The sequence below is a fragment of the Meira miltonrushii genome, assembly GCF_003144205.1.
Source record: "Meira miltonrushii strain MCA 3882 unplaced genomic scaffold FA14scaffold_3, whole genome shotgun sequence".
Classification (NCBI taxonomy): domain Eukaryota; kingdom Fungi; phylum Basidiomycota; class Exobasidiomycetes; order Exobasidiales; family Brachybasidiaceae; genus Meira; species Meira miltonrushii.
The window spans coordinates 1,907,385-1,920,611 of record NW_020289945.1 but is presented as its reverse complement, the minus strand read 5'-3'; the positions used below and the strand labels follow the sequence as shown (position 1 = coordinate 1,920,611).

The window sequence follows — 13,227 nt, the reverse complement described above, 5'->3', positions numbered from 1 at the left end:
ATACTTTCACTGACACGCGCCGAATCCGGTCGCTTCATCTCGATTCATGTCCTCTTCTTTCAACGAACGCCCTGCGCACCGCGCAGCGCGCGCAGGCGCGCGCAAAATTTAATACAAAATCTAAATTGTATTTAAATTTAATACCGAAAAATCGTGCATGCGCGTAAAAAAATGGATTTTAAGGATAAAGTGCCTAAAAAATTTTTTGGGCCGAATGTCCTCGACCATCATACGCGCAAACGCATACGTCGGTGTGCATAATATAAAAACAACAAAAACGCGTCTCTCTCTTCTGTTTAGACGAACGGAGTAAAATCGGTATGGCGTAAGGCGAGGCTTTTTCCAGTAAAGGGATGATAGTACAGTTGTGCGCGGTATAGTGCTGCGAGCCTACGCCTTTTTGTCTCTCTCTCTCAAAAGGATAATTGCTACCCGCATTTGTGTATTATTGCACATAGCGTGCAGTACGTGCGTGTGTGTGTGCTTGTGTGCGTGCACGTTTGCGCGTATAGACAGAGAGCACCAACGCTTACTTTTCATTCCTTTTCTGTACGGGTAAAGGCGGTGAATGCAGGATGGAGGAAAAAAGGAGTGTGTCACTAGATCATCGTAACATCCTCTTACGCCAGAAGACTTACTCTTTATTGCCATCATATCATTTAAACGGAAAAGGATTTGTGGTCACAATAGCAGCTCATCCAGAAAAAAAGCTTGCAAGTATTTGAATCAGGAAGTAAAGAAAGGAGTGGCTAATCAATATACACGCATCTATTTCAAGCTCTCCGCGTAATCGGTATCTTTTCCATCTCTCTTTGGAACCTCACTTACACAACTTTTTCATATCCTTTATCGGGTTTGCGTTGTGATTGTGCGATACCTCAGTCCGATTTCAGAGAAGAAGAGGGGTCCGAGCAATATTATTCGTCCGCCTCCACCACCACCACCCATCGATTTGATAAGCCGGTGTACCGCATTCACAGCAAAATTGACTGCAATTCATTCTGGCGATCGTACCCGACAACCTATTCTCGGAGATATTGAAATTCATTCGTTCTTTAAGGAAGAATCGCCGTACTGAATGACAAGTGTCAAACGTTGTATACCCAAAGCAAAACAAGTTTATCCATCACAATGATGGAGATAGGGTCAGGAGCGCCAATAGCACCCTCTAGATCACAATATCAACAACATCACAAAAGATCATCTTCGGGTTCATTGGCAGCAATGACTGGTGGAGCTTCACCTTCATCATCCGCACTTGCTTCTTCTTCTGCCAATCCTCAATGGTCAGCTAGAAATCGAATGGTATCCGCCTCCTCTGCTCGATCGCATCAAACTGCATCAGAAGATCTAAGACCTGCACATTTGGATCTTTCAGCACTATCGTCTTCCGAATACGATGTATACCCACAATGGCTACAGACCATCAAACCGGCAAGGAGCGGAGAACCGGATCATGTTGAAGAACAGGACGCATTGCGATTTTTGAGGGAAGAATGTGGGATAGAGGTACACGATGAAATAAAGGTAAGTTTGTCATATGCTTTGAAGTGCTGTGCAAAAGAGTTGTCCATTGACTGTGTTTCTTTTTCTTTTGCCCCGAATCAGATATTGTCTCTATTTGAACGATTTCCCCTGGGGTTGTTGCCGGGGCACTTTTACGCTCTCTTACGGCTCGCTTCATGGGTTCAACAAGGTGAAATTCCAAGCAAAAACCTATTATTCACCCAAACTGATCCGCCAAGAATTCGATCAGAGAATGGAAGTGGAGAGCTGGATCACTCTTTAGGAGAAACTTCAATACTAACAGATCGGTCACAACGTAATTCGATGCCACCATCCTCAACGATAGGCCATCTGAACAGGAATACACGATCTGTACCGCCACCTGCAGGTTTGAATGAACATAACGCAATTTTGGCCTCCTCTACTGGTATGCAACAAAGGCAACCAGTCTTGCAAGAACCTCTCTTGCCGGTAAGCGAAATAAGTATAGTTCACTCTAATGATGGAACAGCACCTCCGCCAGTGCCCGATGATTCACACAAGCCAATCAATCCATTCAGACCGTCTTCGCAAACGCCACATTTGATCACGCCACACATTTCTGTTGCGCCGCCACCTTCTTCATCTATGCCACCAATGGGAGGAGCAGCGATAATGGGTTTTGATCCAGCACCAAATCCATTCAGGCAGAGCAAACCAAAATTGGTCAAACCGACACCAATTGTGGCAGATTCATCAACGCAAGTGCTAGGAAGACCTCCTTCAGCAGCTATTGATCCTTTCAAATCTGGACAATCAGTCTCTTCACGTGGTGGTTCATCAGTATCAGGTCGCTCTTTGCGGGATTTAAGCCCGCTTAATGAGCTCAAGCCACCTCCTTTGCCTCCTCGTCATATTTCACCTTTGATTCAAGCAGGTTTGAACGCTCGAAGTCAAGTGAAGAAGAAGCAAGACGCACTTCCACCAAAGACATTTACCGTTTTGCAAAGTACACAATCACGTCATCCAGCTGAGAAACCTCGTCTGTTGACCGGACAGGCTGCACCTCCTCCTTTACCATCCAAGAGGAGAAGTATTACGGACACACGCATTTCTGGATCAAGCCTTACGGGCGGACAGGGTGATACGTCAACATCTAGGATTAGCGATCATGTGCCTGATAGGCGGGTTGGCCCATTGCCTGCACCTATAGCACCCAAGCCTAGCTATGGTGGAAAGAGTAAGACAGGAGTGCCGGCCTGGCTGCGTGAGCAAGAAGAGCTGCAAAAGACGACATCACTCGATCATCACAATGAGCCTAGTACGCCTCCACGTGATGGTCATAGCCGATCAACGTCTCATTCAAAACGAACAAAGAAGAAGAGAACTACTTCAGAAGCTCAACGTATTCAATTCCTTGATGATGACTCTTCAAGTTCCGAGAATGAAGAAGAAAGTACATTGAGCGAACAAGCTCGCAGTGCTGCATCGATTGATCGGAACAATCCATTCTTCCAACATGGAAGAGATGTTGAACGTAGTGTAGATTTGGAAAAGAGTTTAGGCAAATTGGCCGTCGAAAATGCAGTCGCAAAAGCAGAACACGAATCACGTATGAGCGTGAGAGCATCTTCTGAGACGTCTACAACCAAAGCACTTGAAGGATTGGACAAGAGACCGCTTGGCAGAAGTAAGACGACTCGTGATAGCATTAGCGGACGTGGAATGTTACCACCAGCCGTACCGCCGAGAAAGAAGACGGAAGTCTTCCCAGCAACGTTTAATTCGGGAACTTATCCAGGCTTTGGTCGTTCTGTTCGTGTTGAAGGGCCTACAGTAGGAGGATTGCGACAGAATCCTACTAGTAGAAAAGCAGAAGTCGGTATTCCAGCTCATGTTTTGGCAGAGAGGGAAAAGATGGAACGAGAAAGACTTTTGGAGCGTTCGTCTACTGCACCTTTGCCGCACGATATCAACGGGACAGTGATCCGACCTCCTCCGCCCAGAAGGACAAGCTCTTCGAGTCAAAAGAGTAATAGCGATAGCAAAGCCACCCTTTCACCTAGTGACGAAACATCACCTTCTTCTCTGCCACCTTACACTACGACTAAAACACGCATCGATCTGATCACCGATTCAATCAAAGAAGATTTTGAATCGTTAGCCGAAAGGAATTCATGGTTAGCAAGTATTGCTGAACGAGCAAAAGGTAGGCCTCTGAATGAAGCAAGAGTTGGTCTGATGAGCGAGGAAGATGATCAAAATGATGAACCAGAAGTGGATGAGCATTATTTGCTCGAACAACGTCGTCAAAAGCAGCAAAATCAATGGCAGCGTGGTAATTCGATTGATGTGATACGCGAAGAAGAGAGTAGTCCACCCGGTCGTCGCACACCATCTTCAACACCGCACATTTCGTTAAGTCAGAGAAGAGCTACTGATTCGATTGCAAAGCGAAGTATGAGCGGTGTAGGCGGATTGGCAGGATTGGTGCGAAGGAGTAGTCTTTTAGCACGCGGAAGCTTTGGAGCGGATGATGTTGTTTCGAGTGATACTGATGATGAAGATCAAACGCCAAAGCGAGAAAAGTCTACTTTTTTGGATAATCACACCAACGGCAACACAACAAATGCAAAAGCTCCCAATGTAGATGCAGAAAAGACTGGCTCAAATGAAGAAAGTCGAAAAGCAGAAGGCTGGCAACAATTGTCGTGATTGGTTGTCATATACCCCAGATTTTTGCACCAAGAGACACACACTGTCTCGTTGGTGTTTTCCCTTTTATATATTTCAAAGCAAGATTGTTTTTTCTCGTGCATGTTTCTCTTTTTTTGACTTTCTTCAACTTGTTTTTAATATTCATCACCATGTTTTCGTATAATGTAATGCAAATCTTGCACTGTGTTGAAAAATTGCGTTTTTTTGAGTTTGATAGAGAAGCAAGCAAAATTTTAATCCTCGTTTTGATATAAATAATCTATTTGTACACATACACACGATATATTGTTGCAAATCTTTTTTTGACACTCCCAAAAGACAGTTTTGCAATGCGTTTTGTTTGGGGCAAAATTTAAACAGCCGATTGTCTTGCCCCTGCAAGTTTGTCGACAACCTGTGGTGATGGGGAAGGGAGGATGTCAGTGAATCGATCGGATGCTGGAGCATAGAGATACTTACTGCACTGACACCCGGTGCGTTGAGCAGCTGTCCGATGAAGGGTAGTTGACGTAAGAAGTTTAGGATAACAGGGAAGAAGTCGCTGGAAGAGGAGAGGAGAGGAATGGGCTGGTGAGTGACGTGTTGCCTAACAGCATTAATGCATAATACGTACCCGAACAAATTAATGAAACCAATCACTTCAACAATCATACCCAAAATTGTCCATCTTGCAAAAACCATCAACATTCCCAAAAAGAAACAAATTGTACCGCGTATCTTTTGTTTACGTGCAAAAAAGTAGAAGGTTTTTTGTGGTCCGATCAATAACGTTATCCCGCTTGTGAACAAGACATTTCCTAATGCTAATAGAGGTCCATCAAAGAATAGGATGATCCCTAGGAACAAAAAGAATGCTCCGAATGATACCAAACCGGCACCGATTTCTATGTGGGGGAAAAGAGGAGATTAAGCGTCAGTTGTCTGATATCCGGTCCACATTCAAGGAGCCCTATCACATACTTTGCTGATCTGTTAGCCACATGATTGATTGAGGGATTGTGTCGTGTGTTTAGAGGCAAGAAGCTATGTTTATCACAATGATCCCGAAAGAGGAACGAACGAATTCTGAAAAAGGACAATGCGTATCGACTCTCTTGCACCGCATACATTCACACGCACACAACACATACACAGCACAACACACGACAACCTCTCTCTCAAACGCGTATTCCAATGGCTGGCTTCCACGCTTCCTCTTTAAGATGCTGAGCGACAAACACGTGCGAGAGGCGCGTGAAGTCAGATGCTCATGACCTTTGACCTGATGAAAGAGGGAGTCCAATTATTGTTGCTTTATATGAGTATCATCTTTACTACGAAGGTGCAAAGCTTCAGACAGCCCTCCTCTAAGAGGTTGAGGACGATTTCAATGGAGTGGAATAAGTTATAAGAAGAAGAGACGCTGAAGCTTAAAAAGAGGAAGCTAGAAGCACTAATGAGTTATAGAATATACCAACTTATATAAGCAGATAGACGACTACATCACCATCTATTGAGTATGATATGATCTATCTAATTATGTTGGGAGATGATTTGGTAACTGATCGGAAGGGGCATGAATAGAATTCCGAGTGTAGTCTATTTTATTCGGCCACTTTAATCCGATTTCTCGGGAGTACCTTATCGGTATGAATATGAATTTCAATTTAACTTTTTCTTGTGCAGGTGATAAACGTGTGTGTTGCTATTAGCGTGTAAAATAATAATATAAAGGCACAAGACGTGCTTGAGTGTATGTACGCCACGCCACAACTGATAGCATTCTTTTGGGGGACATGTGCGTCTGACATTATGCACAGAAGCATAAAAACAGTCAAACGCTTTATGAGCTTAATCCTCATTCTTCATTGGTTCCTTCTTTTCTCTTGTTTTTTGACTTTCAGATCTGTTTAGCTTCATTTTATCGGCATATTATGTGACCCTGCTCCTTCTCCCTTGAACAAAGGGTTTTCCGAACTCTAAAGTGCTGGAAATGGTATGGCTAAAAGTGAAAATTGCATTATACTTATCAAATCAAATCACTTTTTAGTCCGTGCACAATCGAACGGAGACACTTCATAATGTATGATAACGGCCATCTGATCAAATGCATGTGTGGGTCAAAAGACATTTGGCGTACATGGACGGCACCGTTTATCTTCAAATAGCCAATCAGATCGCAACCAGAACACTGCCTATTCTCACCCCTGTCAGTCAGGGTCTTGTTTTTGCGTAGTGTTTTCCGTTAAAAGTTGGGATTCGCACTGGCTTCATACCCATTGATCGGCCATAATCGCACGTACCACTCCTCCTCCAACGGCTAGTCCGAGAAGAAAGAACAATTCAGGCACATTATCTCTATAATTGCAATTAACAGTGCTCAGACTTTTGTATTGTTCGCTGGCAGAAATAAGAATATATAAATGTGATCAAATTCAACTTCCCATTCTTCTCTCAGTTCCTCAACTTTAAGTTTTTTCTACCCATACTCACACAAACAAAAATGGTTCCACCAACAGCATCTTTCATCAACACAGCTCCTGCTGCTAGCTCAATCCCTTCTCCTGCAGAGATTAAAGCAAAGCAAGCAGCAACTCAACGTGAAAATGTTTTCACAATGCCACGTCAACATTACGAAATCAAACAAGGCAAAGAACCAAAAGAAGATTGGAATGGTCAATATCAATTTGCCGAAATTAAAGAAAGCGTTACTTCACGTGCAATGACTTCACGTTATTATGAAGATATGATGAACGCTGCCGTGAGTGATGTTGTGATTTTGGGTGCAGGTTCGGCTGGTTTGTCTTGTGCATACACTTTGGCAAAACAAAGACCTGATTTGCGTATCACAATCTTGGAAGCTTCCGTTGCACCCGGTGGCGGTTGTTGGTTAGGCGGTCAATTGATGAGCGCAATGGTTGTTCGTAAACCTGCTCATAATTTATTGGACGAATTAAAGATCCCATACGAAGATGAAGGTACTCATGTTGTAGTCAAACATGCAGCTTTGTTCACTTCAACAATTTTAAGTAAAATTTTGGAATTGCCAAACGTCAAGCTCTTTAACGCAACTTGTGCAGAAGATTTGATCATCAAAAAAGACGCTCAAGGCGTTCAACGTGTAAACGGAGTCGTTACAAATTACACTCTCGTCACAATGGCACACGGTTTGCAATCTTGCATGGACCCACAAACAATCACTGCACCAGTCATTTGCTCTTTCTGCGGTCATGATGGTCCTTTCGGTGCTTTTGCTGTAAAACGTTTGGAAAGTGCAGGTTTGATCAAATTGGGGGATATGAACCCATTGGATATGGAACAAAGTGAGGGTTTGATCGTTAACAACACACGTGAAGTCGTTCCTGGTTTGATCTGTGGTGGAATGGAACTCAGTGAAGCTGATGGTCATCCAAGAATGGGTGCAAGCTTCGGTGGAATGTTGGCTTCAGGTGTCAAGGCTGCCTTGGATGCCGTCAAGTTGTACGACAACCTTGACCACGAAGAAGGTGAAGTCAAGGGCTTGCGTGCTTGAGCTTCTATCATTTTCATAACACATGTACATTTTATGCCTCAGACGAAAGAGAGAGAGAATATGATTTATTAGTCATTATGTGCATTGAGAGTGAGACATGAGAGTTTAATGAATACAGGGAAAGGAACATTGGTGAACGAATGATTTATTCTTCATCGACAATGAGTGTCTTGACAGAGAATTTGGTGCGGTCGGCAGCATGTTCAACAGCTTCTTTAGCACGTTCCAATGGGAATTGAGCTGTGACGATCTTCTTGACATCAATCTTTCCAGCAGAGACCAAACGAATTGCTCTTGGCCATGTATCACGGTATCTGAACAAGAACTTGAGTGTGATTTCGTTTGTGGAAAAGTGCATGAAGGGGAAGTTTTTCAGGAAAGAAGAACCAACACCGATCACAAACACCAAACCACTAGGTTGGGTTGCATAACCGGCAGTTGCGATACTACTTTCGACACCAGTGCATTCCATCGTGACGGCAGGCATAACTTCTCCATTCAATCCTGTACCTCCAACACCGGAGCAGGCTTTTGTGAACGTTGCAACGATTTCACGAGCAGTTTCTTGTTCGGTCTTGCTCAAATCGATCTTGAATGGAATCACTTCTGGTACGACTGTCTTAGCAAAGTCTAGACGTTCTTGTGAAAGATCGGTGATAACGATTGGAGAACAACCTGAGGCGTTTGCACACATCAATTGAACAACACCAATTGGTCCTGCACCTGTGATCAAGCATGGTTGACCGAGACGTAATTGAGCTTGAGCGGTTGCGTGCAAGCAAACCGAAAGAGGTTCCAAAAGTGCAATTTCAGCATAAGACATTGTTTCGGGAACTTTGTGTAACCAACCGGCAGGGTGCAAATGATATCTTCTCAGTGTACCATCAGCTGGAGGAACACTATAGAAGTCAACTGAAGGACAAAGGTTATATTGACCTGTCAAGCAGAAGTTGCAGGTTGCCTTTCCACATGGAACTCCAGGTTCAATTGCAACACGATCGCCGGGTTTGACGTTAACGACACCTTCTCCGACTGCGATCACAATACCTCCTGATTCGTGTCCGAGTGCTGTCTTGTCAGTGATCTTCCAAGGACCTAAACCTGCATGTTTCCAGAAATGAACGTCAGATCCACAAACACCTGTTGCACGAACATGAACTAATGCTTGTCCAGGACCTGGCATTTGTGCTTGACTCTTGACTAGTTCCAACTTGGATTCATGAGTGGCCATCAAGGTAAGGTTTTCCTTGAGGGAGAGCTGTTGAGCAGCAACGACTGCAGGAGCAGCAGCAACGGGTGCCATATTGAATATGTTTAGGATAGGGACAAGTGTCGTACGACGATAGGTACGATGAAGGATGAAATTATGAAAAAGATTGGAGAAAGATGAAGGAGATGAAGCAAGGACCAATTTAAGATTTTATGATTTTGACTTGACCGAATATCATCACCATTTCCACTGTCGGACCTCGTTCCTTGTTGTCGTTTGCCGGTCTTACTTTGATTGTGTAGAAGAATATATGCATTTTCGAAATTTAATCAAGTGGTCATGTACCCCACCCCCACGCTTCCGCGGGTGTGAGGATTTTCAGCTCGGAAGACTGAAATTGTGCTCTCGCGTAAATGGCTCCGTGGTATGCAACTTTAAAATAATATGCGTACATTATAAAGTGTTATTTGGCACTTTAACACTGTTTTCGGTAAACTCTGATCATTTTTTATAATATCGGAGCATAGAACAACACCTTTAGGGCTGAAGAGGGAGGGATGACCGAAATCATACTGCACACACACGCTTTAGTGGCAAGAGATTCCCGAACGCATTCATTCTACCAACAAACAACCAATGAGTGTGTACCTTTTCTACGTCAAACCATTCGGACATTTTTCTCATTCTTGACATTCATTGTGTGTATTGTATCATGTGCACAGATTGATTATATAACGGGATATCGGAAAAAGGAGTGAAGAGAAGACGAAAGAAAGATCGAGTAGGCTACGATTAAAAATCGTCACTTTGAATAATGTCCAAAATACTTGGTTTGCAACATTGGCAAGAGTATGGAAAGCCAGACCGTGACCTGAACTAGCAATCAAGATACCGGTTGCATTGGAGGAAGCAGGATATAAACTTTTCGCAGATTCTTCTGCTAATTTTCTACCATTTTGTTTACCTGCACTTTAATGCAAAAATGAAATCTTTATCGGGTAAAACGACTTGAACGGGACTTTCGAATCCTTTTGCAACTCTGTCCAACGTTTGCGATTGTGAACAAAGATCCTTGTGTGACAAGTGCACTGCACAGAACGCCACGCAATATCTGTTACAGACTGAAAAAAGCAAATGCTGTTGCTCTTTGCGGGGTAAAATGAACGAAGAAGCTTTGTTCCTTATCGAGGGCTTTGCTATGTCCTCATCTCTTATTCCCACCTTGTGCCTTTTTTGACCGAGATGCTGGCAGTGAATTCAGAGCATCGTCCATCGTACACGCTTGTTAATTCTCCGATCAAACTTAATAGATTTTGAATAGAGAACGTTCGCATGTGCATCATGTGCTTACCTAACAAGTCAATCTCGACGAACAGAAAAGATTGGTAATGAATCAATATTGATATTGAACTAAAGAAGTGAAGGACATACAGAGAGAGAAGATGTTCTCATGTTGAGGTATGTGGTGTATACATGTATGTTTCGCGTGCAAATTATACAGGGAATAGATAGCATTAAAATTGTTCGTAAACAGCACCCTTTAAGCAACCAAAAGGAATCCAAGAATGGCAAAGATACCACAAGAAACTGCAGTCCAGTTGTTCAATGCAGCCGTTGGGCTTGCACCGGATGTCTTCTTTGGTCCAGTGGATAATTGACCGTTACTGCCAACGGTCGAACCTGTTTGAGTGGCAACGGCAAGAGGACTGTAAGTAGCAGAAGAAATCTTGAAGTTGTTCATATCAGGAATATTGGCAGGTGAAATCTTTCCTGCGGTATAATCAGCAAAGTTTGGGAAAGTGATACTTTCTGGGTATGGGTTGGTTTCGTTCATGCATGCTGTGATTGGAACGATGTTCTTGAAATGCTTCTTGATCGTTGGGTACATTTGCATCATTTCGTTCATCGTATCAGCATTGATTTCATGGGTCAAAACGATGTTACCGTGAGTATCATAGTTTTGATTGATGATTGAGTTGTAGTTCTGAACGATTGCTGATGTTGGCAATGTACCTTGTGGTTGAATTTGCCAATCTTCCGTATCGTCACTCCAAACGTTTGTACTCATACCCAAACCTTGAGCGATTGCACGAACACGATCGTCAACGTCACCATATGGTGGACGCCAGCAACGAGCAGTGATACCGAGAATATCCTTGATTGCCTTTCCGGTGTAGTATAATTCTGCAAACACTTGATCGTTGGTCAATTGGGTCATGTACTGATGGGACCAGGTATGAACACAGATATGATGACCGTCAGACAAACCACGTTGACCTTGTGCAGGCCAATCGAGTAAGTTGGATCCAATATAGAAAAGAGTTGCTTTTTGGTTGTTCTCCTTGAGGAAATCGTAAAATTTGTTGTGGGTGCAGTTCGGTCCGTCATCGAACGTTAAACCCCAGGTTTCAGGTTCAGGGCATTGCCAAATGTCAGGATTCAAACCTTTATGTTTAGGTGTAACACATTTGTGGTATTCGTACCAACAGTCAGGATCAGAAGCAGGGTAGGTTGGTGTAACTGATGAGAAATCACCCTTACCGCCTGTACCTTTTTGTTTGACATCTGCTGGAATGATTCCACTCTTTTGGATGGAATCCCAAACTTGTGATGCTTGTGTGTCACCTTGAACCAATTCAGCTGTTTGCCAAACGGTTGGGAAGTTTGCTTTGATGTCTGAGATACCAGGGTAATTGTATGCTTCACATTCTTCTGTTTGGCTCTTGAGTTGCTCTTCTGATTGTTCGTTTGTGATTGAAGGTGCAGCAGCGGCGGCAGTTGCAGCACGCTTGGCAGCAGTCATGATACCACTGCCTGGCTTGATGACTTCTCTGACCTTGAAGTTATGAGGAACACCTTTGCCCATATGTGCGTTTGCATCACCGGCAACCAGTGCCAATGCAATTGCTGCTGCAGCGGTAATGGATGTGAAGTGCATGATTGAATGTTTTGTGTGAATGATTTGTGGTAATGTGTGTATGTGTTGTCCTTTGTGAGGGTCCGTGAACGTAAAGGGATGCGTCTAGCAACTCTTTCGACAGGTGATAGATATATTTCGTGGGGAGGTCAATAGACGGGATCAAACTTTGATCGCGTTGAGACAAAGAAGAAAGGGGGGGATTGATGATGATGGAAATAAGATAGGCCGAAATCTATCTTATATCTCGGTATAACTTGATTTGACAGTTCAATTTGTTCCTTTTGTTACTCTTTTTGTTATGCAAATACGGCGTTTACCTTTCTGTCAAAGCGCCTCGCTAAAGTGATAATGGTGAGGATGCACCATTCTCGAAGATTTTTTTTCTGAAAGGGTAATGGGCATATTTTCAGTATACTGCAATGCATACGACACATCCAAAACCTTTTTGCTATTGATCGTTTCGAAAAGATCAACGCGTCAATTAACTGTTAAAGTGCCTCTAATCGCGTCTTTCCCCTTGTTCGATTAAGCGCATATACAATTTTACTCCCTTACCGACGGTATTCTCTGTGTGTGTGCGCTTTACCGTCGGATTGAAACGCGTATTTTGTATGAACCATTATGAAAATTGTATGCATGCAAATTTAGGGCGTTTTTGGTTTCTATTTATTGCAACAATTGCAACAAAATTTGATCTAAAAGTGCGACTATTAAAAGCACACTTTCAGTCTTCATAAATGCATCCCAAATGATCATGCACCTCGATCAGGAATGGGTCCCCACTCTGAACAAGAAGGCAATATAACCGCATGAAACGAAATAGGGATTGAATGATGAATCACATCAACTAACTTAAATTTAGCGCAAGAACATACATGATTTGAGGTATATTGTTTTGAAACAAAAGCCATTTCTTGTGTACGGCGATTAAAGAAATGCTATTATGTCTGTGAGGCTTACAATAAAAGCCACTCCAGCCCCCTCTTGCCCCTTTTAGCATTTAATGTGGCGTAATAGAGCTTGGCTTTCATAACAATGCTACAATTCAGGGGGGCATCAGTATTTTCTGCTGTGTTGCATACATACAGGGGTTTGCATTGGAGAGCATGCATTCGGAATTAAAAGCCGACGACAGTTCTTCAATTGGTTAACATCACGTCCAATCAATTCAATATGCTCACTGTACCGCTGAGCCTTTGAGAGAGGCTATACGGTGCCATCATTATCAATACAACACATCAAAGGATCTATCGATCGCTGAAAATTCCAGATTATGATCTCGGTACACTTTTACTCATGACTAAACTGTGCAAACACAGCTTGAGCCTCGCTCAACTTCGTATGTATGAGGTTATGATTGCATACACAATAAGGCGTAGCACC

General features: G+C 43.1%; 5 protein-coding genes across 5 annotated transcripts; 2 read left to right on the top strand and 3 right to left on the bottom strand.

The window, feature by feature from the left end:
- Positions 1-1,131: 1,131 nt before the first annotated feature.
- FA14DRAFT_180584 (uncharacterized protein) lies at positions 1,132-4,200 on the top strand (the record flags this gene model as incomplete). The annotated part of the gene is made up of 2 exons (XM_025501017.1): positions 1,132-1,527; positions 1,609-4,200. The coding sequence occupies 2 exons, from the start codon at positions 1,132-1,134 to the stop codon at positions 4,198-4,200; spliced, it is 2,988 nt and encodes a 995-aa protein (XP_025354249.1).
- A 355-nt stretch (positions 4,201-4,555) lies between these two features.
- FA14DRAFT_124033 (putative GOT1-membrane protein required for ER to Golgi transport) lies at positions 4,556-5,185 on the bottom strand (the record flags this gene model as incomplete). The annotated part of the gene is made up of 4 exons (XM_025496620.1): positions 4,556-4,597; positions 4,663-4,744; positions 4,817-5,087; positions 5,164-5,185. The coding sequence occupies 4 exons, from the start codon at positions 5,183-5,185 to the stop codon at positions 4,556-4,558; spliced, it is 417 nt and encodes a 138-aa protein (XP_025354248.1).
- Positions 5,186-6,799: 1,614 nt separating this feature from the next.
- Positions 6,800-7,714, top strand: FA14DRAFT_124767 (putative thiamine biosynthetic enzyme; the record flags this gene model as incomplete). The annotated part of the gene is made up of 1 exon (XM_025496661.1): positions 6,800-7,714. The coding sequence occupies one exon, from the start codon at positions 6,800-6,802 to the stop codon at positions 7,712-7,714; it is 915 nt and encodes a 304-aa protein (XP_025354247.1).
- Positions 7,715-7,828: 114 nt separating this feature from the next.
- FA14DRAFT_161553 (GroES-like protein) lies at positions 7,829-9,350 on the bottom strand. Its single transcript, XM_025499170.1, has one exon. The coding sequence runs from the start codon at positions 9,015-9,017 to the stop codon at positions 7,860-7,862; it is 1,158 nt and encodes a 385-aa protein (XP_025354246.1). The 5' UTR covers positions 9,018-9,350; the 3' UTR covers positions 7,829-7,859.
- Positions 9,351-10,464: 1,114 nt separating this feature from the next.
- FA14DRAFT_165130 (glycoside hydrolase/deacetylase) lies at positions 10,465-11,862 on the bottom strand (the record flags this gene model as incomplete). Its single annotated transcript, XM_025499937.1, has 1 exon — positions 10,465-11,862. One exon carries the CDS (start codon positions 11,860-11,862, stop codon positions 10,465-10,467), a length of 1,398 nt encoding a protein of 465 aa, XP_025354245.1.
- Between the last annotated feature and the right edge of the window lie 1,365 nt (positions 11,863-13,227).

Coding starts and splice junctions, on each gene's coding strand:
- FA14DRAFT_161553 (XM_025499170.1), bottom strand. CDS start 9,017: ATGGCACCCGTTGCTGCTGCTCCTGCAGTCGTTGCTGCTCAACAGCTC.